General features: G+C 45.6%; 2 protein-coding genes across 3 annotated transcripts in view; one reads left to right on the top strand and one right to left on the bottom strand.

Annotated features, from left to right (window-relative positions):
• Positions 1–1,564: 1,564 nt before the first annotated feature.
• Positions 1,565–4,512, bottom strand: COX5B (cytochrome c oxidase subunit 5B). The gene is made up of 4 exons (XM_089538242.1): positions 4,313–4,512; positions 3,232–3,302; positions 2,614–2,713; positions 1,565–1,809 (listed from the first exon to the last, which is right to left on the bottom strand). Exons 1-4 carry the CDS (start codon positions 4,440–4,442, stop codon positions 1,700–1,702), a joined length of 411 nt encoding a protein of 136 aa, XP_089394368.1. The 5' UTR covers positions 4,443–4,512; the 3' UTR covers positions 1,565–1,699.
• A 4,551-nt stretch (positions 4,513–9,063) lies between these two features.
• Positions 9,064–23,564, top strand: part of FAM178B (family with sequence similarity 178 member B) — a 120,135-nt gene continuing 105,634 nt past the window's right edge. The window contains exons 1-6 of one of the 2 annotated variants that reach the window (XM_089537702.1): positions 9,064–9,535; positions 9,683–9,752; positions 12,078–13,087; positions 13,889–13,950; positions 14,625–14,756; positions 19,167–19,322. In XM_089537702.1, the coding sequence (XP_089393828.1) occupies positions 9,173–9,535; positions 9,683–9,752; positions 12,078–13,087; positions 13,889–13,950; positions 14,625–14,756; positions 19,167–19,322 (1,793 nt within the window). In that variant the 5' untranslated portion in view covers positions 9,064–9,172. The remainder of the gene's footprint in view (positions 9,536–9,682; positions 9,753–12,077; positions 13,088–13,888; positions 13,951–14,624; positions 14,757–19,166; positions 19,323–23,564) is intronic. The other variant, XM_089537701.1, reaches the window with a different exon arrangement.

Raw genomic sequence — 23,564 nt, 5'->3', positions numbered from 1 at the left:
TTTGCATGTGTCTGCGACTGTTCTGTCGGTGTTCGAGGGAGCACTGTTGTCTTTACTGGTAATGATGGCTACAAGGATAGGGGTAAGGGTCTTGTAGGCTCCAAATATTGCACTTAGCGAAAGGTGGGAAGCTTGTATCCCTCCAGGTCTTGTTGGATTGCACCTCTCCTCATCCCTTACTATTGACTATGCTTCCTAGGAGTTGCTGTCCACCAACATCTGAAAGGGAGCAAGTCATGCACCTTCTGCACGAAGCAAAGTACACACTTGGAACGCATTTGCACAGATTAGCATTCTTCTTCACTATGTTAGCTGTCAGAATGCCATGGTTTTTAAAAAATGTAATGTGTTTGGGGTAAGCATCAAGGCAAAGGGAAGGAGGTGGGTGTACTAAATGAATAAAATGGTACCATAAAAAGGCCATAATGCTGTTTGCAATATTTAACTTTGCGGAGAACGTAAGAATGCTACAACAACAAAGGTATATGGACTTTCATCCACTCCCCACAGTGGTCAATTAAACACTGCTGGAAAATCCACAAGCGGCACAGGAGCCCTAACCTACTCTTCTCCAGCAACTGGTACCTATGGAGAGCAGGGGTGGGCAACATGGGATTCTCCACAGGCTGGAGTTGCCACTCCTAGTATTAGTCTCTCCAACCACAGAGGCTTGCGTTTTGCTCATCCCTGATTTAGAGCAAGACTGAGGCACCTCTTTCAGTTTGAAGGCCCAATGCAACTTAAGATGTGCATTCCAGCAGCGACCCTCAAATAGCAGCTTATTTTAGCTTAAAGGTTTTATTGGTAATCATTAAACTTTAGGAGAGGCATTTAAACCTTTTGGAACTGGCAAAAAATATATATATTAGAAAGCCACCAAAGACGGACACAACAATCTAAGGAATATCAGGAGGGCTGAATTTGGCCTAAGATTCTTTCCTATGTAGAAGAAAGCTGGCCATGATTCTGGGGTATTGTGACTAATATTCTTCTAAACTTGCTGGCCATCACATTTACAGCAGCCATGATCTGGCAGAGGCAGTTTGCCAACTGCTGAGGTATAACAGCAGGTAAAAATACTTGCTTCACCATAGGAACTGTCTGATCTCTCTGAGTGTATAGATAGATAAGGAATGTTTCAAATCTGGACAGAATGTTCCATGTATTCTTGTATAAGGCGACAGCAGGTTTAGGGGCCAAAATTGGGGTTTTTGATATGAGCCATGGATAAGGCGAAGGTAAAATTTAGGGTCTTGGCATCTTCCTAATTGACAGGATGAAAGAGGGTACCTATCATCGCCAGTATCAGGAAAAATAACCTTTTGTCTTGTGGGAGAGGAAGTGAGGATGGTATTACATGTTTGGCTTCCTCTCACCAATAGGTTCACATGCAAGGACAGTATTTGCTTCTACTATGCCAAGTGTCCCTTCTCTGTGCAGATACAAGTGATACCGGATGAGAAGAATATGGGAGAAACAAGCAGGTGTTTATTGCCTTGCACCTGCTGCCTATACTTCCTTGGTACACATCTCAGTGCTAGGCCTAGAAAACAAGAGATGGTGCTTTCACACAAGGAGTCAAAAGACTTTATTTAGTTCCAAGGAATGTGGTACATTGCGATCAAAACAGCTGCACTGCTTAGGCTTGGATCCCAGAAACCATAAATAGGGAATTTTAGCAGACTTCAGACCTGGAAGATCATGGCAGCTGATGGGGAACCAGCTTGTAGTGGGCTCCACAGGAAGGGCAGCGCTGAGGTTCACCCTTGTGCAACCAGAACCAGATCACGGCGCTGTTGTCCTCTTCACCTGAAGCGGGAGAGAGAAAAGAACAGCAACTCAGATGCCACAAAACTCACAAGAATGAAACAACATCTATCTTGAGCATATGGATCAAATCCAATCTGGTCACTTTAATACTTTTAAGGCTTTGTTAGTGGTAAAATCCAGAGGCAATGAAAACTGGTTAACGTACCGCTGGATACCTTGAGATTTCAGAGCTGAAGAGAAGCATGATGTCCTACTGCAATTCCTGCCTGCTTCTGCCAGTACAATCAATGAAGAGGACTGATGGGAGTTGCAATCCAACTACATCCAGAGGGTTATACTTTGCCTGCTCTAGCCCCATCCATTGGCCAGGGGAGCAAGAGCGACTGGGTGCTGTGAATATAGGCTACTACATCTATTGCCTAGAATTGTGTAGTCACAATGTGGATATATATCTTAATGCAGCAGAGGTGCCTATCGACAGAAATCTGCTCTGTCAGGGTGATTGCGCATCATAAATGATAAACATGCAGGCGAAATGCACAAAGCAAATGTATGCCAGAATTCTGTTGAATTTATGGATTCAATTGTTAGCCCCAAGATGTAGGCAATCCTATTGATTCAATGGCTCTACTCAAGCTGGGATGAACAATAAAGCATACACTTTTCCAGTGTTCCCTTCTAAGCTTTCTGCCCCCCCAAAACCCCCACCCTTTATCAAAAATTAGCAAAATACTCTTTCCTCAGCTGGCTGCGTTTTCAAATCCTGATAAGGGAAATCATGTTATGGGCAAGCCAACAACGCCGTGCCAGGAACCACCCCTCTTATACAAGGAGACCACTTACAGATACAGCCTACAATCCTTTTGTCAGTGATTGAGGGGACAATGTTGGGGTCTTCCTTGGTCCCCGCGTGCCGTTTGGGTGGGAACATGCTGTAGGGATCCTATAACAGACAGGAGAGAAGAAAGTCAGAAGACCAGCAAAAGAGGTTCAAGATGCCAGATGTTCCAGGTAGGTCCTGCTTCCCATTCTCCTTTTAGGACTCTCAGCACTAAGTTAAAAACTTGTAGCTACATGATCCAAATACTGTCCTTTTGATACTCCTCCTGAGTATTTTACACGCTGCTTGGATGAGGAGGAATTGCTGTAGAATACCCTTTGGGTCCGGTCAGTCGATGGATTACAAATCCACCTCACATTGTTTAGCCCACAACCTTTTAGAACAGCAGTCCCCAAACTTTAGTCCTCCATACGTTTTGGACTTCAGCTCCCAGAATCCCTGACTGTTGGCCCAGCCGGCTGGGGCTTCTGGGACTTGAAGTCCAAAACATATGGAAGACCAACATTCGGGAATCACTGTTTTAGAAGATGGCCGACAGAACCTACTTGCTGCCAAACTGAGCAGATGCCAAAGGAGCCCCCGGCCGACCAGGGATGTTTTCCTTGCGTGCGCATACTCACCAGGCCCTTCTCCAAAGCCTTCATGACTTTCCTTTCCAACCCAGTGGCTTGCTCTTCATCGGTGGGGATGCCTAGGCAAGAAGGGGGACAGCATGAGACGAAGCAGCCCTTCCCAGGCAATGGCCCTTCCCACTTCATCGGGGCCAAGGGTTTGTCTTAAGGGGCTGCCACACAAAGAACAACCCCAGAGGCGGCCAGAAGTCGTCTCTTTTCCAAAATGAGCATTTCATGATGTTAAAGAAGCATGGGCCCCTGCAAGCTGCCAAAAGGTGAACTGCTCTTCTTGGGGCTTCAGTCAGGGGTGATTTGCCCCCTTTTTGGCCACAAAAGAGCCGCCTGGGAGTCTGGGGAAAGCCTCAGGGAGCCAGGCTGGGCCTCCGCTCCGGCCCCAAAGCCACGCCTTTCCACTTTGGGTCCTCCGTCGGCCGGAAATGGCCAAGAGATGCCCAGCTGTGGGTTCAAATGAGTTGCTAGGTTTATTTAGGATGTGTAAGGAAAGATGGATGCAAATAATGAATAAAGGAAGTGGGGAGGGAGCAAGGAAGGAAATAAGGACAGGGGAACGAGGAAGGAAAGAGCAAAGAAGGAAGGAGAGAGGGAGGAAAGGAGGAGGAAATAAAGAGGGAAGGAAAAGAAGGAGTGAAGGAAGAGAAGGACATTAAGGAAGGAAGAAGGAAGGGAAGTAAGGGAAAGGAAATCAAGGAGGAAGGAAGAGGGAGGGAGTAGGAAGGAAGGAAAGGAGGAAGTGAAGGAAAAACCAGTAGGGAGGGAGGGAGGAGGAATGAGGGATGGAAGGAAGGAAGGGAAGGAAAAACCTGAAGGGAGGGAGGGAGGAAGGAAGGGGGAGGGAGGGAGGGAGGGAGTAGGAAGGAAAGAAGGAGGGAAGAAAAGGAAATGAAGGAAGGGGGAGGGAAGGAGGAAGTAAGGAAAGGAGGAGGAAATAAGGAAGGGAAGGCGTGACGGAAGAAGGAAATAGGAAGGAAGGAAGAAAGGAATGGAGAGGGAAAGAAGGGAAGGAAAGAGGAGATGAAGAAGGAAGGAAGGAAGGAAGGAAAGAGCAAGCGAGGCCGTTCTTGCTGACCTCCTGCGCCCATGGCTCTGGAGGCCCCCGCCAGGCCCAGGGGCCCCCTCTCCTTCCCGCCGAAGGGGCCCCGAGGGGCGGCGAGGCCCCGCCGGAGGGCGCCGCACACCCGCAGTAACCTTGACGCCATGACGCTCCTTCACCAGAACCCGAGTCGCAGCAGCCGTCTCACAGCGCCACTTCCGGTTTCCGGAGGCGGGACTTCCTCCGACGCAGCCGCACGACGTCCAGAGGCCCTTCGAAGCCGCCATTGGGCGGGGCGCTCGGCCGGTGGGCGGGGACCAACACTAGCCACGCCCACCCGGCGTCGCCTGACTGGGCGGCTTCAAAATGGCGGGCCCTTTGGCATCCCTCCTGGAAAAGAGGCGGGAAAAGAAGGAGCGAGAGGCGGCTGCTGCTGCTGCTGCTGTTTATAAACACAAGAAGACACTGGTTTCCTCACAGTTTCCCCGAAGCAAAGAGCACTTTCCTCCTCCTCCTCCTCCTCCTTTAACCAACTTTGCTCTTTTGTTGCCATTGCCTCACGCAATTAGGGTTAAAACAGAAATAATATAAAATGTGTGTGTTTTACAAAAGCCTGACGTATTTTATATTATATCTGTGAATATATATATATATATATATATATATAATAAAAGCCCAACTTATTTTATATTATTGCTATTATATATATATATATATATATATTACAAAAGCCTGACGTGTTTTATATTATATCTGTGTGTGTGTATGTATATCACAACAAAAAACCAATATTTTGTATTATATCTATCTAACATATTTTTTGGTATTTCTGTGTGTATGTATGTATATATATATATATATATAAAGCAAAAGCCCAACATATTTTATATTATTTTATATCTATGTCTGTCTGTCTATGTAGCACATTATATATATATATATATATATATATATATATATATATTATATCACCAAGCTTATAATATGTTTTTGCAAGTAAAGAAGGGGTTTTTGTGAGCGCCCTTCCATTGCTCTCATTGTTTTGTTGTTATTTTGGGGTCTTCTCAGCCAAGTTTCTTCAGAGGTTTTTCTTTGGGGGGGGGGGGGCATTGTCCCTTGTTCATCCTCTGAGGCTGAGAGAGTGTGGCTTGTCCATTGTGACCCACTCCAGGGAAGGCTTAAATGTCTCACCAGACTACAAATCCCAGGATTCCATAGCATGGAACCAGGGCAGTTAAAGCGATATCAAACTGATGATCTTCCCTTGGCCCCATTTTCAACCGCAAAATGCAAGCTAATGCATCCTGTATCCCCAGCTCCTTGCCACCCCAGAATGCCTCTTGCATATGTAATAATAATAATAATAATAATAAACCCCTCGCCTCAGAAATGCCAGAAAAGGATGCGATTGCCATGCATTCTTTTTTGCTTTCAAAAGCAATTCAGGGCTACCCCTGAATAGAGACAGTAGCAAAAGCATGTACCAATTTGCCAATTTGCCTAATTGACAAGAGCAACTTTGTAACATTCGATTGTAGCATTCATTCTCAAAGGAAAAAAAGTCTTGCCCTTTGCAACATTTCCACTTTGCTGGAAGCCAGCAAATGAAAGGGAACCAGCAGCAGCTAGCCATGTTCTATCCATCTATATATCTGCCTCAAGCAAAAAACATGCGCATATTTTGTCAAAAGTAATGTTAAAAATTAAAAAAGAGGGGGAGGTGCCTGATGGGAGCTGCGTTCGTTCCCTGCCTTTGACTTTGCCTTTGACCTGACCTGACCCTTTTCCTCCTGCTAGAGGAGCTTTGCCATTGCCTTCCACTGAGGCTGAGAGAGAGTGACCTGTCAGTTCCAACTGACCCATAGAATCAATTGGGAATAAAAGGGAAATGCAGTGCAGGCATTCTGACTGTAGCATCCTCATATAACACAAATAATAATAATAATAATAATAATAACCCAGGAGCAAGAGGAAATAAAGCACAAGTAAGCACACAGACATGTCACCCAAAAAATCATGCGCATAGATTGTCAAAAATAAAAGAGGCTCCTTCTACAGCCTGATTTCCCTACATCCCTCCACCGGCTTGGCCCCGCAGCCCAATTTCCCTGGGCAATCCTCCTCCTCCTCCTCCTCCTCTTTCCTTCCGACCCTCCCCTCCCTCTGAGCTGCCCTGGCTCCTTCATCCTCCTCCTCCTGCTCCATTAGAGAATGCCCTCCATGGCTTCCTTCTTCCCACGGCTCCTTCATCCTCCTCCGTCACTTTCACCAGCCCCCCCCCGCCTTCCCTTTGCAGCCCCCGTCACCCTGATTTCCCCTTTTAGCCTTCTGTCACCCTTGAGCCTCCAATTCCCCTTTCTGCACCCAGGATCTTTCCTTCTCCAATGAAGGGAAGGGAATGCCCTGCCCTCTGCCCTCCTTCGGACCTCAATCCCTCCCTGGACTTGCCCTGATCATGATCAGGGGCAAGTTCATATTCAGCACAACTCAGGGTTTCCTAAAGGAAACGCTATTTGCCCCGTTTTCTTTTAACCCGCTCTAAGGGGCATTTGCCACGGAATGGGTGTGCAAGCCTCTGATTCGCTTGTGGGAGATTCAGGGTGAATATGAACTTCAGGTGCAAGAATCGGTTTCTGAAGCGGGTTAAAAGGTAGTATGAATGGGCTATTATTAATAATGGGTTATTATTTCTGCAGTGCAGATGCAGCCTTCCCCTTTGGCCCCGCCCCCTCCTCATGTATCCTTTTATAGTATGCAAATAAAAGGCCCGAGCCTCGTTTTCTGATTGGCTCACCTGTGCATGCGAATAGATACGCGGCTCCTGATTGGCTCCCTGGGGCGCTCACTGTCCGAACGTTCCATTGTTGGTTTTTGAAAGAAGCAGTTAGAGAGTTAAAGAGAGGCAGCTGCAGAAGCAGCAGCAGCAGCAGCAGGAGGTGAGGGTTGGACCCTCTGATTGGGATGCAGCCACACGGCAGGAAGGATAACCCACTTTCATACCACTTTAAACTCCAGGGCTCAGTGCTGTCGGGGGTCTGGGAACTGCACTTGGTTGTGACACCCGAGCAAAGTCAAGGAAGGAGGGAAGGGAGGGAGGGAGGGAGGGAGGGAAGGAAGGAAGGAAATAAAGGAGGAAGGATAGGGAACAAGGAAGGAAGGAAGGAAAAGAGGAAGGCAGGGAAATAAGGCAGGGAGAAAAGGAAATAAATAAGGAAAAGAAGAGAAGGAGAAAAAGGAGGAAATTAAGATGGAAGGAAAAGATAAGGAAGTAAAAGAAATGAGGGAGGGAGGAGGAAAGAAAGATGGATGGAAGAGGAAATAAAGATGGATGGAAGTAAGGAAGGAGGGAGGGAAGAAGAAAGGAAATAAGGAAGGAAAGGAGGAAAGAAGGAATGAAGGAAGGACGGCAGGGAAATGAGGGAGGGAGAAAAGAAAATAAGGAAAGGAAGGAAGGAAAGGAAGAGGAAATAAAGATGGAAGGAAAGAAGGAAGAAAAGAAGAAGGCAGGGAAATGAGGAATGGAGGGAGAAAAAGAAAGAAGGGGAAGGAAAGATGGAAGGAAAGGAAATAAAAAAGGAAGGAAGGAAGGAAGGAGGAAATTAAGCTGGGAGGAAATTAAATGAAGAAAGGAAAGGAGGAAGGAAGGAAGAAGGAAATGAAGGTGGATGGATGGAAGGAAAGAAAATAAGAAAAGGAAGGAAGGGAAGGAAATAAGGGAGGAGGAAAGGAAATAATGAAGGAAAGGAGGAAGGAAGAAAAATAAAAGAGAGGGGGAGAAAAGTAATAAGGAAAGAAGAAGAAGAGGAAGGAAGGGAGAAAGGAAAAGAAATAAGGGAGGAAAGGATTGGGGTGAGCATGTGCCTCCATGCGTCCATCTGCCCTAAAACCTGGGCCCCATGCTCTTAATGGGAGCCTCCCAAGTGACCAGGGACCCAGATTAATTCCTCTCTGGGAAGCCTACCAGCCAGACATCTTCCCATTACTAGCCCCCCAAACCTGGTTTAAAAGAGACTTAGGGCATCTAAGGACGTATGGGGTTTTATTGGCAACGTTTGTTCAGAGGAGGTTTGCCATGGCCTTCCTCTGAGGCTGAGAGAGTATGACTTTCCAGGGCCAAGCTGGGATTCGAACCCAGAGTCATAGTTGCTCAAATCACTGCGAAACACTCTCTACGCCTTCTGTATCACAAAATTTTGGGGTGACAAAACCCCAGCCCTGAGACTCCCTCCCGCTCTGAGCGTCCCAGAAAACTGTGGCAGCCTGAATTAGTCAAAAGTTAGGATCCAAACGCTTTCCATTTTATTTCTTTGTTCTGCAAAGAGAAATGTAGCTTATCAAAGTTATTTTTGGAGATCTGGTTATACATAGCTAAGGTTATGTTTACTGACTTCAGAAGGCAACAATGATAAATAACAAGAGTGTGTCTGGTGGGGAACGGGAAGTTCCTTTTTTTGTTTGTCTGTTACTTTTATTGTTTGGCTGTAACCTTATTATGCCAAAAAGGAAACCTTGATTTTGCCATTTTGTATAAGGGACACCATGTTATTATGTCATTGGATTTAATGGGACTTGAGCATCCATAGATTTGGCATCCACAGGGGATCTTAGAACCAACCCAGTGAATACTATACTATATACTTCCTTAATTATACAATATATATATTCCTTCCTTCCTTCCTTCCTTCCTTCCTTCCTTCCTTCCTTCCTTCTTTTTTTCTTACCTTCCTTCCTTTCATCTATCCATCCCCTTCCTTCCTTCCTTCCTTCTGTTCACTTGCAACAAGTATATTGTGCATTTTGTTTGGCCAATAAAGGTATCACTGTTTGGTTGATTTTTCTTTGAATTTTAAAAAACAGAACACAATAACCCAAAGCTCTGCTCCTCTCCAGACCAAGATGGAAGAGATGTCCAAGATGCCCATGAAGAAGGCAGCAAGGCTGGACCCGGTGGGTTCTTCCCAGCCTGGAACTTCGAGGGATGCATTGATGGAGATGGCCCAGGACCCACCTAGGAAAACCTCCTACAGCCAAGAGCTGTTCAACACCTGGAGGGACATCCGCTGGTTCCAGATCCCCTTGTCTTCCCTGAGGAAGCCCAAAGCCGGGCTCTTCAGCTTTACCTTTCAAGCCAGCCTACAAAGGTACCAGCAGCTCCGGAAGACCAAGCGGCTGAAGGTTGGACGACCTTTCGCCATGTTGCCGCTTTCTGCTCTACCTTCGATCCTCCATGATGAGTATCAGGAGACATCGCATAAGCAGGTAATAATGAAAATAGTTTCAACTACAACAATAATAACATGAAGTTGAAAGCAGCCCCAAACCTTGATGCAGTTACAGCAAAGAGGCTCAGTGAACTTTTCCTGGTCGTGACTGGAGTCTCTAACTGATGTCTCATTTGTCCTACAGAATGACAGTCGCAGATATTTGAGAGCTAGGAAAGCTAGCGTCAGGAAAAGCCGCTCATCTCATAGGAAAGGTAATGATCTAAAACATCTCCGGTGGCTTTGGTAATGCAAGAGGAGGGAAGGGGAAAAGCTTATAGGGCTGCAGGCAGGGCAGCCCTGAGGACTGCTTCAGAAGGTAACCGAGGCCTATACCCTTATTTAATAGCTAGGACTGAGTAGTGGTTTGTGTGCTGGACTACAACTCTGGAGACCAGGGTTCGATTCCTAGCTTGGCTGTGAAACTCACTGCCAAGTCACACTCTCTCAGCCTCAGGAGGAAGGCACTGGCAAGCCTCCCTTTGAACAAATCTTGCCAGATGGGGTCGCCTTAGGGCCGCCATAAGCCGGAAATGACTTGAAGACACACTGCAATCACAAATGGTAGAACGTGAGCTGCTAGGTATTGTTGGACTGCAACTCCCATCAGCGCTAGCAGGGATGCAAGATGATGTGAGTTGCAGGCCAACAACATCGGGAGGGCAACACATTTCCCCTCCTTGGCCTAGACTAGTTCCAGCAGCAATGTCAAAAAGTATTTTTAATAGCAGTATTTTTAATAACAGTAAGTGCTGTAAGACATTTTAATTTGAGGTGGGATGGGCATCTTTTAGGGGTGCTTTAGTTGTGCATTTCTGCACTGGAAGACGTTGGACTATATGGCCCTTGTGGTCCTTTCCAACTCTGATTCTAAGCACAATGCCTTCACAATAACAACAACAATCTATTCCTATCCCGGAAACAACTTGAAGGCAACAACAACACAACAACATTGAAATGGGAGGGTTTCAAAAGAAGACGATGCTGTTTGGGCTCCTTTGTAAAGTTGCATGAATGAGGCCAGGAGATGACACACCAGAGGCTTTGTCTTGAAATGGTCCTGAGAGAGTGGGGTGCCATTTAAAAGTATGGGGAAATGTGTAGTTGCAAATAACATAATTATACACTTATGCACCTTAATGTTCTGCAATGGATGCGCACCCAGGAGGTGGCAGTGTTTCCTTTAAAATGGGACTGTGGCATTTCACGGAACTACATGGTTTCATGAAAGCTGTATTTTTCCACAGGTTTGCAAAAACACGTCCCTGTCCTTAGAAACACAGCTCTAACAAGGGGACAAATGTGCATGAGGCAGTCTGTGGAGTTTATCACACAAAGGAGATTGGGAGTTTATCCTGTGAATATCCCGGAAAAATTGCGTAATTACGCATAATGATTTCACACGACGTCACACAAAACCAGCCATTAAAGTGGTCTCAAAAAATAATTAACACGCATCTTTTTACTTTTGGGATTTCAGTGACAGTGCATTTCCGATATCACTTTATTTGTGCAATGGCGTCTGATGATCATTCGCCCAGTTAATCGCCATTTTCACTTTATTTGTGGGATGCCTTAAATGCGCTTTAATCTCTTTAATGCCAAAATTAGCCCCAGTGTGATAACCCCTATGTGATGTTCCTCAATCTCCTTGAAATAAACCCTTCCTGTAGTGAGTTGGGTCCTTTGCCACCGGGTAAATGGGCTTTGGAGTCCTTGTTAGCATCATGGGCAAATGGGAACGAGTACATTTGTATTAGTGACCTTGCTGGATTCTTTTTGCAGAGTCTGGGAGACTAGATGAAGACTGAGAAAAGACGGGGGAGTTAACATGGCCAACCTGCTTGCACTGTTCTTGCTGAGGTTTGGGCAGAAATGGGCCATGTTTGCAAACTTGTTTACTTTTGCATTTTATAAACCTTGGTAGCTCATCTTCCATTTGCTTCAGCCTGGAGGGGATTCGATTCGATTTGGATTGCTAGCCAAATGTGATGGAATTTCAACAGGAATTGTTTGTTCCACGGTTGGCAAAGTCCTTCAAGTCAGGAGACAGAAGCACCACCTTGGCTTTCTGTAGTTTGGGCTAACCTCAGTAGCAGTCAAAATTTGATGGTCATCAGAAGCTACATTTTACAAATGAGCCCATGTGCACTCTTTCTCTTAACTTGTACAATGCTGCTATTTTTGTTTTTATTTCTTACTATTTTGTCTAATTTGCTCTGCCTAGTAATGTGTCAAAGTGGAGGGTTGTAGCCCTCAAGCCACCCTGGGTACTGAAAATTGCAACCCCCCCCCCACACTTTTGCATGGCCCTTCTTTGGCATCTGATGTCACCCGCATCCTTTCAGAGTTGCAGTTTTAAAAGCTGGAAACGGGCTTTTGAAAAACTAGCCATGACGTAATTCAAACCAAGGCTCTGATTCTTAGGAAGGTGATTTCTCTGCTCCCTACTTCCACATTCTGCGAGTTTTCTGTGCTCCTGTGGAGTTGCAACATGCATGCAGTCCTGCATATAAACACCTCTTCTGTCTCTTTTCCAGGACATCAGGCCTCACGAAAGAGCCACATACAGTTGCAGAAGTGCAGGTCATCAACACCCTTTTTGCCCAAGAGATATATCTTCCGCCCAAGAATTCCTCAAAAACAGGGAAAGGAGCCTGACCGCTGCTCTAGCCAGAAATTTAGGGAATTCAACCTTGACAGAGATGAGGAGGGCCTGGCTTTGGAAGCTCACAGCCTCCCTCGTGTGCTTCCTTCTGCTTGTCACACAACAGAGGCCTATGGAACCAGTGACAAAGAACTCAAGATTTGGGATGGTGCCCGCTGTCCATTGGAAAATGATGACAGGTTCCCTCCGGACTGGACTCCACCACGGATCGAATTCCTTTATGACGAGGATCCTCCCTGTTTGAGCCCTGCTCCAAGACCTGCATCTAGATCGCAGAGCTGGGGAGAGATGCCAGATATCACCCAAGGATCTCCTAATCTAGAGATAGAGATTGCAGCTAAGGCCTCCACTCCAGCAGAAAATGTCCTGTTCCTTGAAGAGTCCATCGACATGCAATTGAATGATCATGAAAGTGGGAAAATAGGAAGTCCAGACCGTGCCATGAGCATTTCCTGTCAAGTGGTAAATGAGGAGCAAGAAGGTGGCACCTTTGAGGAACAAACCCAGACAGACCATGATAGGGCCTTTGACCAGGAAGAAGCATCTCCCATCCATCCACTGTCCATTGTCCATTCTAGAAGCAGCATCTCAACAGTCTCCTATGAGTTTAAAAAAGGGCTGACCTGCGATTCAGATCAGGAGGAAGAATTGGGGCCAGAGTGTTCCACTTTATCAACCGCCACTTCCCTACAATTGACCTTGTCTAGGATGTCCTCCACATGCAGCATCTCAGCATCCATGGATGAGCTTTCAGATGACCCTGGAGGATCGGCCCAGGTTTCAGACATGGAGCAAGACACAGACGATGATGGACTCTTATCCCTTGAAGAACTCCTTCAGACCAGCGACAAAGAGCCACGTTTGGATGAATCAGACACAAGGGTAACATGATAAGTGTGTGGGGTACCGATATTATGAAGATGGTGTTTGGAATATAACTGTATATGTCAGGCTACCCTACCTGTGTCACACTGGATCTTGTTGCCAACCTTCAGTGTGTTCAGCTGCCTCTAAGGGCTCTTTACCAGTGGCAGATATGGGAGGTTTGGTCCTGGATCAGCCCCATAGAAATGTACAGAAACAGTGTAAGAGCAAAATTGTGCATGAGATGAACAGTCAGGAAGTGTGCTGAAAATTCAGGTAGCCTGCCATGTATGGCCAATAGGGTTGCCAGATGAAATAAGGGACAGGGCTCCTGAGCCTTTAAATGCTTAAAAGAGTTCAGCAGGTGTTACTTGCATGACCACCTTCTACACAACAGGAGCCCTGTCTCCTATTTCACCTGGCAACCCAGTGAGGTTTTGGCTCAGACTTAATAGGACTGAGCTCTTCTATATTAATGGAAAGTAGATTAACTTATATTTCAGTGGCAGCCCTGTGATCTGTGGCTGGTAATTGCAACCCACCTACCATTTCCACTACTTACGAGCCCACTTGTGTAATGTTGCTCTGGGACAGCTATGACCAATTAAAATGAAATAAACCCCCCAGGTGGCTTATAGGTCCTATTTCACATTGAGACGGTGGGACTTGCCGAAGCCCACCAGTGGGTTTCCTTGGCTGAGCAGGGATTTGAATCCAGGTTTCCCAGAGTCCTGGTTCAACACTTGAACCACTATACCACACTGATTTTCACCAACATGTTGAAATCATACATATTTTTCTGCCTCCATTTGCTCCTAGTATCTCTCGTCAGAGCAGGATTCTTACCTCAACAGCCTGGATAAGCTTCTGGACGAGAAAAGGTAAGGTTCCCTGTAGGTAAGATTTGTGGTCTGAAGCAGTAGCGAGTTGGGCTTGTGCCATGAGGCAGATGGGTTTTGGAATCAGTATGAAAACGGATCTTGTAGCACCTTTGAGACTAACTATGTAGACCTTGTAGCATTCGCTTTTGTAGACTTGCTTGCATCTAAGGAAGTAGAACAAGTCTATGAAATCTTACGCGACAGCTTTTTCTGTACAGTTAGCTCTAACATTGTCGCAGGTTGAGTCTCCCTCATCCAGAATTCTGAAACTGGAAATACTCCAAAATCCAAAATTGTCCATGTGGGTGTCTGAAAGAGTGACACCTTTGCTTTTCCGATGGTTCAGTGTGCACAAACTTTGTTTCATGCACAGAATTATTAAAAATATTGTCTATAAAATTACCTTCAGTCTATATGTATAATAAGGATTATATGCAACATATGTGAATTTCATGTTTAGACTTGGGTCCCATCTCCAATATATCACATTATGTATATGCAAATATTCCAAAATCTGAAATCCAAAACACTTCTGGTCCCAAGCGTTTTGAATAAAGGAGGCACAACCTGTACTACTTGTTGTTCGGAAATGAAACCTGTAATGGATGTGTTACCTCCAAGTTCTGGCTTTCACACTGCCATTTTGTTTTTGTTTTTGTTTTTTGTCCTTTAAGGGAACAAACTCAGAAAGATGAAGAGTTGGAAGGAGGCCTAGGGACGAAGGTGCTCCTTTCGAGTTCGCTCAGTGCCATGGAGGTGGATGAAGAGAGTGAAGAGGATGGAGCTTTGTTTCCTGAGGCTCACAGGTAAGGAAACATCTTCCTTACAGCTGGATAGGAAGGGATCAGCAAGACACAAGGCTTCAGCACCTGGAGATTTGTCCTTCCCCTGTTTGGCCTCACAGGTACTAGGTAAAATTGCCCCTTCCCTCCCTGGAGTAGCTGGAAAAACATAGTCCTTTAAAAGGAGACGGTCCAGGAGGAAATTTGGGGCAAGTAATCATTTGAGTGTTGGACTCCAGCTCTGGAGGATTTGCAAGTAGTTGCAAAATCAATGAGTCGTATATTCTGTCAATTTTTTTAAAAAATATAATGCATCCATAGGTCACGCTCCAAGCACAAAGGCAGCGCTGAGAAGGGGGGAAATGATGGATCTACCAAAAACAGAGAAGGGATGGTAAACTCCCCTCTGCCATTAGTCCCTCCCGTTCAGAATGATGTGATTCAGATCCATCATTCCTACTTGTTGAACATGCGTCGGAATTGATTCTTTTCAAAAGAACCGCCAAAGATCTAGTGTCTAGAAAGAGCAGTTTTTTTGCGTTTGCCTCACTTCATCGCAATTGAAACCAATCACAGTAGGATCGGAACTGGTTTCAAATGATACCAGCAATTCGCTTTAAATCATAGTGGGTACGTGGCCAAATATTGACATCCTTACATTCATTGCTGCCTTTTGTGCTGCAAACCACACACTCAGCTGTTTTCTTTGTGGCCTCTTGCATCTTCTCCCTCCCTCTTTGCCAAACAGCCCCTTTCCCGATGGAGCTTCCTGAGCATGCCAGGGCAGGCGTGGCGACTTCCTGCCCGGCGCTTGACATTGCAACGGTCCAATCTCCCCATCTTTTTTGAGCGAGCAAATGGCTCCGCATCAGTTGCCACCCATTATCCCAGCAAGGGAGTGGGCAATTATCCAGAGACCTGGTGGAAAAGTTATTACTGTGTGTCAAAAGGGGGGATGTCATGAAAGGAAAAGTGGCTGGAAGAAAAGGGAGGGGAAGGAGGCAAGAAGGGGAGAAGGCAGGAAGAGCTGCTCCTTTTTTGACATCCAAAGCAGTTAACGCTTCGAGGGAGGGCAGCTTCAGTTTCTGCTGAATGCATTTCCTTTACACGATCATCATTTTTGCAAAGAACCTGGAAATGGGAGTAGCAGAGAACCAAAGATCAAGGAAGAAAGTGCAAAGGCAGGTCTGTTGTTGAACACAGAGAAAACAAAAATAATGACAGATTCAAAGGACTTTATCACATGGGGAAAACCAGGAATTTAAACAGCAATTATCCTGTGAAAAATTGCACTATCACAATTAACATTTTCACGCACCATCGTGATGAAAGAGCCATTATCCTTGGAATAAACAAGCAATAAACAGCAACCCAAAGGGTTATATGGTGCAGAGGCAAAGAAAGAAAAACTGTGTGCATGCAATCTGTCAATGTGACCCATCTCTGCTCTCTTAGCTATGAGAAAGCAGGATAGGGACAGAAGAAGAGTCACTCCATCCTCAGCCTTCATTTCTCTTCTCAGCCTCAAACTGCCAAGCTGATGCAGAAAGGCATCAGACAAGGTCACTATAATGTAAGTTGACTCTTTCGTGCCACTGGACAGTGATGCTTGGCCAGGATGCCAACAAGGAGACCAGGACCTACCTGCCTGGTGACAGAGGCTCAGCTCACTGCAGGCCATTTAGCCCAGAGGCGGAGTAGTCTTTTTTTGAGCTGGCATGGGAAAGGTCTGCCTTTCGGCTGGGGCAGGATCAAAACAAAGTGGGCAGTTCTGTAATTCTGACCACCGATGGGGCCATTCTCTCAGCAATGGTACAAAACACCTTTCTATGCAAGGCTGTGCAGTAGTCACCATCCATACGGTACCAGAGCTGGCTGGGCATTCTGGAAGTTGTCCAAAAAAGGGATTTTATCCCGTCGCTGGTGGGAATATATCTGGCCAGTACCTCTGTCCATTTGAATCTGGCCTCTCCAGTCCTAACATGGTGTTCTTAATCACTAAACAACCCTGTTTTTCTTTCGCTTCCAACTGCCCCATTTAATCTTCTCTGCCCCTGTTTTCCTCTCTGTTCCACCCCGTTGCATACGGAGAGGGATTTGGACTGGGAGCATAGAGATTTTTCCCAACCATGTTCAATGAAATACTGCCTCCTCTGTTCTGTTATGGGCTGGAGAGAGGGATTAGAGAGAGGCAAATCCTCTGTATTTCTACCTGCCTCCCTCCTTACACATTTATTGTTAATAACAGCTTTGGGGTAAAGACCATTTAAAGCTGGGTACTAGGAATCCCATAGACATCCCAACCTGCTCTGAAGCAGAGCATCAAGTTGGCACCCCAGTTCTTCCACTGGTTAACATGAGGCACAGTTTACTGGGGATTTCTTTTGTGTAAGTCCTGTTCATTTGAGGCAGGGTCTGTACAAGGTGAGACTGAGTGGCATCTCACCCAGCCACCCTTATTGGCATAACTTCCATGCCATCCAAAGCAGCCACCTCACCTGGTGTCCTCTTAGACAGGGCCAGATCATCCATGGTTCAGCTGGTGCAATCTTTCCCAGCCCTTTGGTGCTTGAGGACCCAATGCTGAAGGGAAAATGTGTAGCTTCCTTCCTTGCTTGCTTACTTCCTTTGCCATTTCTTGAATCACCTGTTATTCCTCTTTTGATCAACATTTCAAGCATCACTTGAGTAAATTATTAAAAATGCACAGGATCAGGCTGCTACTCCTGAAGGCGCAGGGGCTAAAAATGGGTTACTGCATGAAGATGTTTGTGCCACTGTCTTTCTTGCTTGATGTTTTAATTATTCATTTATTGATTTAATTTCTGTCCTCCTCCTCCTCCTCCTCCTCCAATGGCTCACACCAGGAGTATTCCTGTGGGATGCAAAAATGAGGGCATTGCCCTGCAAATAAGGGTTGTGGTCTCCAAATGAATTTTTTCTTCAGATCCCGGATTTCTAGCATCACATTAACTTGAAAGATCAACATGCAAAGGGATCTTGCAGCATCTTTGAGAATAACTGGCAAAAGAAGTTGTAGCATAAGCTTTTGTATACTGAGTCTACTTCCTCAGGTGCATGGGGTGAACATCTGAGCATGGTTTGCACCATGGAAGTAGACCAAGTTGTAGCTTATGCTACAATTTCAGTTGCACAGTTCCACTCAAAGATGCTACTAGATCCTTTTGCATGCTGATATTTCAGACTAACTTCTCTTTCAGAGAGCTCTGGCACCATTACAGGTCCCAGAATTCCATAGCACTGAGCCGTGGCAGTTAAAGTGGGGTCAACCTAGATTATTATAGTGCAGGATAAAATCACAATCATAATGACAAGTTAAAATAGCTTAACAGTTTGAAACAATTAAAAAAACAGGTATATGTACATTGAAAGTAACTAAGCCCCAAAGGCTTTAATGAAAGCCATGATTTGACTTGGCATTGGAAAGAAGTCAACATTGGTTCTGGGGGGACCTCTCAAGAAGGGCCTTCCACAGTGGATAAGGTTTTCTCCCCTCACCTCCTAGCCATGTCTTGTGGTTCCTTGGGTTTAACTTGGATCTGCAGGCGCCGTGTGTATCCAGAGTTGTTTTCAGCGTAAGGTCACTGTACCATTTCTCCAGCAAGCGTTGTTTAAAAGTCCATAAGTGGGAGCGTTCAAGAGCCCTGCTGGGAACAGAGATTAAGGAAGAAATCAATCCAGTGGTTTGCTCTTAATCTTCCCCTCTTGCTCCAGCCACGGAAATGCCTCTGCAAGCGCATTAGAAGCATGCGAAAGCAAACCTGGCAATCAGGACCATTTATCTGTATCATTTCATTTCACTGTCAGGGTGCTTTGGGTCCTTTCGGCACTTGTCTGTATGTAAGTCCTGTTGCTCCCAGCGTGGTTTGCTTCCAAGAAAGTGTGTTTGAGTCAATACCTTTGTTTTTTGCAGTTGGACTACTGAGGCTTAAAGGTCCCCAAATTTCCAGCATTGCAGTAACTTGCTGCAGTTTAGTACTGGGCAGAGTAAAGGCACCAAAACAGCATTCAACGGGTGTATCCACATGGCATAATTATAGCAGTTTGATCTCACTTTAACTGCTACAGACCCAGAATCAGTACATTTCTACCAAATCTGGAACCACCCAGACCTGCTTCCAGCTCCGACTCCACAATTCTTGACTCCGGCTCCACAGCCCTGCTAAGAAGTCTGATGAGAGTTGTAGTCCAAAGTTTTTTCCCACCAGGCTCTCTGGAGTAAGCTGGCCTAAAGCATTCAGTGTTCAGACAAAGTACAGCCTGTGATGGAAGCCAAAACCTCCATCCCTTGGAGATAAGGGGGGTTTGGGGTAGGGAAAGTTCAGGCATCCCTTCCTTAATCTGTACTTGGTCTTTCTTTCTCTCTTTTTCTCTGAGCTGTTTGTAAATGGCTACTTTTTTTCCTTCTCCTAGGTTGTTCCTGAAGAAGTTCTCTATTAATCGGGGCACCATCCCAACTCTCTACCCGGGCGAAAGCATTTTTCGGTTCCCACCTCACACAAAGACCACTTTGCCTTTGGACGCCAATGGGCTGGAGCCACAGAACCAGATAGAAAGACTTTTCTTCAGGTGAGCTCCCTGTATTAATAATGCAAGTGAGCCATCACTTCTAGCCCAAGGGTGCAATGGACCACTTGCCATTGAAACCTTTGTTCTCTCCTGCAGCCAGTGGATGGGCCTCTTAAAACAGCAGGTGCTGACTCTTAAAAGTGAATGGTCCCCCCTATAGAAAAGATCCTTATATATATATATGTATATATAAGGGAAGAGCTTCTCCTTGATCTGCTAGGTTTCTATGCACAGGTGACTTTCTTTTTCTTACAGATGAGGTGTAACCCATTGTGCAATTCTCCACCTCAAATATTAAATGGTGCAGCCCAGACCCTGGTTTCCGACTTTTAAATTATCAAGTCATCTTGCTCATCCTCCAAGAATTGTGCAATCCCACTTATGGAAAACTCAAAAATTAATAAATGAATCCACTGCTGTGTGTCTGTGGCTGCTGCATAACACAACACACGAGGGGGATTCCAGATGTTACTGTTGAAGGAGAATAAGCAGCAAAGTTAGCCACAATCAGTTTTGGATCTAAGCTTGAAATCTAGGTTGAAAAGCTCTACCCACCGCTATTTCTCCTTCATTATATCTCCCAGGGGTAAGGCTCTTTGTTACGACCCATTGCAGCTGAAATCTTCAGAGAAACAGGAGGAACATTCTCCTAAAGATGTAAATCTTGCCTGTGTTATCTTTGCAGTCAAGGGTGGTTAATTCCTATAGTTTTCTCCTTGCTGCAGGAGAGAGCAAAGATTTCTATGCAGGATTCTCCCAGTATTACCACTTTGCAAAGTCTCCCAGGGCATTATCCTGCACAGAAATTGCCCATCCCCAGTGCATTCATGCCCTGCAGCTTCTGCTAGGGCATAACCTGCTCTGAGCTTGTGAGACGAAGCTCTGTGCCCCTCTGCTCCTTTCACCCCCCCCCCTGCCACTTATGGAGCATTTAACTGGCTCCAGCAAGAGATTTGAACATTGTGGACATAGTAGATCTCCTCCACCCTTGTGTTGCTTTCTCTGCTGTTGCTGGAAATGGGGGAACCTGCGGGCATGAAGGTAATTGGCTTAAAAACAGCTTAGGTTTGCTTCCGCTACCGCTGCCTCTGCCTCCCCTGCCAGCGTATTATTTAATAATAAGAATTAATAATTAATGGCACTTTGCATTACGGGAACAGTGTTGAGTCGGGGATCCTGCGAAACATTACGGAGGCTGATTAATTAAGCCTCTGAAAATTGGAGGCCGTGGAGATGTGGGTGAATGTGCCTGCGCCTGTATGGGAAGGCTGTGGGAGCCATGCTGTGTGTTGGCATGTAGAGCCAGCCTTGCAGTTTAAGAGTAATAATCTGAACAATATTTTTGCCCCTTTTTCCATCAGCGGAGGAGCTAAATCACTGCAGTTCAGTTATTAAACTGTGGTCGAGGCTCATTAGAAGGGCTTAGTCCACTTTCAGGCAACTCCCAGCACCATGATTTAAAAGACAACAGGAATTTGCTAAGAAATAGGATAAAAATGGACTTGTGTTATGAGGAGTAGGGTTTTGCCATCACATGCATAAGAGACAATCCTTATTTTAAAAAAGCAGCTTGCCTCATCAGCATTATTCAGGAAAGAGTTTATCACACTGGGGCTAATTGCAGCATTAAAGAGAGATTAAAGTGCATTTAAAGCGTCCCGCAAATAAAGTGAAAATGACAAGTAACTGCGTGAATGATTATCGCACGCAATTGCACCAAAAAAAAGTGATATCGGAAATGCATTGTTGCTGAGATCCCGAAAGTGAAAAGATGTGTGTTAATGCTCCTTTGTGACCACTTTAATGGCGGGTTTTGTGCGACGTCGTGTGAAATCATTTCCCATAATTATCCGATTTCCCCAAGATATTCACAGGATAAACTCCCGATCTCCTTCGCGTGATAGGCTCCATACAAGGGTAGCTACAGGCATTTAGGCAGAAGTTCTCCTTAGGAGGAAGGCTTTTCTCACTGCAGGGACCCCCTTTGGTAGCATGAGCTTTCTTAGACTTCTACTTCCTACTGAATGCATCTGCGGAAGTAGACTGAAGTCTAGGAAAGCTCATGCTGCCAACTTCTTTCTTTCAGTTAGTCTCAAAGGTGCTACAAGATCTCTCTACATACTGTATTATGACGAGTTCAAATTTCGTTATAGCTTGGGGAAGTTCCTTTTTTTAGATTATCCTTTCCAGAATCCACCAGCCAGCCCTGGTTAGGGGATTCTGGAATGGATAGTCCAAAAAAAGAAAAAAAGGGGAGCTTTCCCAAGCTCTGGTTGAGCCAAATTGTACCTGCACCTCATCCTTATGCATCTTGGGTCCACGTCGTGCTTGTAGTCAACCACACATGTTCCATGCGCCTTCCCTGCCTTGCCGCTCTCCTCATTTGTATGGGGGAGTGGCAGCACATAGCTCAACCTTGTGAATATTCTAGTAGGCTTGTGAAAGTAGGTTACCTGTCATGCATGGCATCCCTGTGATAAATGGCGATGGAGTGCCAACACACACCCCACGGGAGTGTAGCGGAGCCTCCCCCAGAATACCAACGAAAGGACTGGCTTTGCTTGGCTTCGACGACGGAAGAAGAAAGAAGCCTCCAGGTCGTGCCAGCTTTTGACAGTAATTAGCCCGCTTTGGCTCTGCTAATTGGAAGAGATACACGGCCTTGTAGGAAGCGGATGTTAGACAAGGGGAGGCCTGCGTTGTGGGTAGGCAAAGAGAGGAACACCGAAGCGTGAGGGATGTGTGTTCGGAAACAGGAATATCCGACAAGCGCTTGCCTGGTGTCTTCCCACCATCACCGGTGAAAGAAATGCCGGGTGCTTTTTGAAGGAATCTTCTGGAAGGAAAAAAGTGTTTTGTTGAAGGAAGCTTCCAAGGTGACTTGACACTTCAAGACATTTGTTGTTTTGGATGACAACAGCTAGAATGCCCCAGCTAGCCTAGTCGTTGCCAGTACAGGTTGCGTCTCCCTTATCTGAAATGCCTGGGGGCAGAAGTATTTTGGATCTTGGAATGTTTGCATATACATAGTGAGATATCTTGGAGGTGGGACCCATCTCCAAGATGGATGTTAACTACCCTTGAGTTGATTGTGACTCATGGTGACCCCATGGATGAGATATCTCCAAGACTCCCTGTGCTCCTCTGCTCTGCTTTAATAGAGTCCATCTATCTAGCATGTGGCCTTCCTCTCCTACTTCCCTCTACCTTTCTTAGCACAATTGTTTTTTTGAATGAGTCGTGCCTTCTCATGACATGACCAAAGTACGACAGCCTCAGCCTAGTCATCTTGACTTCCAGGAGATTTCTGGCTTGATCTGTTCTAGGACTCATTTCTTTGTCTTTTTGGCTCTTCATGCTATCCTCAGTACTCTTCTCCAGCAGCACATCTCAAATGAATTGATTTTCTTCTTACCCACTTTCTTCACTGTCCAGTTCTCACAACTATACATGGTGATGGGGAATACCGTGGCTTGTATGATTCTGACTTTAGTGTTCAGTTGTATATCTTTACTTTTGAGGATCTTTTCCAGTTCTTTCATAGCTGCCCTTCCCATTCATAGTCTTCTTCTGATTTCTTGACTGCAGCCTCCTTCCTGAAATATGTTTCATCCAAGGTATGGGAATACGATATACCAATCTTAAAAACATAACTGCACACCATTAGAAGCCCAATTCTAGTTATTTTGTAAAAGCCTGACGGTGCAGAAGTGGTTTGACCTGTCTCGGAAGGAGAGCAAGGTGGAACTGTAAGTGCTATAACTGTGTAGTGAGAAAGGGACCATTATCTAGATAGCCACTTAAGTGCAGCAAATAAGATAAAGTGATGGCATGAACAAAGCTTCTCCTGAAAGTCTAATCTTAGCTACCCTTCCAGGTTCCATTCCTGCTTCTCCACAGCTCCAAGTTACTGCCTTGAGTTTTGCTAGCTGCTCTTGGCTTCCTCTTGAGCAGAACTGGCCTCTCTCAGAGTTTGCCATCCTACATCAAATTACGTCCATGGAGACTCCACCGCTGCGTTTAGTCTCTGACCTAGCCTATATTTAAATGCCCTCTTGGTTAATGGACAAGGCTTCATTGGTTTCACACAATGCATGCCAAGCCCGACACTTCATCAGTCTCTCCTTTCTGTTCGAATCCAGCCTCCATCCCCTAAGGGGCTGAGACAGAGACAGATGGGACATACAGGGCATGCAGTGAAGATGTCCAGCACAAGGAAGATGGTGGCTCTTGAAACAGGCA

The sequence above is a fragment of the Sceloporus occidentalis genome, unplaced genomic scaffold (genome assembly GCF_023333645.1).
Source record: "Sceloporus occidentalis isolate IW3139 unplaced genomic scaffold, rSceOcc1.0.p SCAF_9, whole genome shotgun sequence".
Taxonomy (NCBI): domain Eukaryota; kingdom Metazoa; phylum Chordata; class Lepidosauria; order Squamata; family Phrynosomatidae; genus Sceloporus; species Sceloporus occidentalis.
Note: the sequence above shows the minus strand (reverse complement) of the source record. Positions and strands in the feature narration are given on the sequence as shown.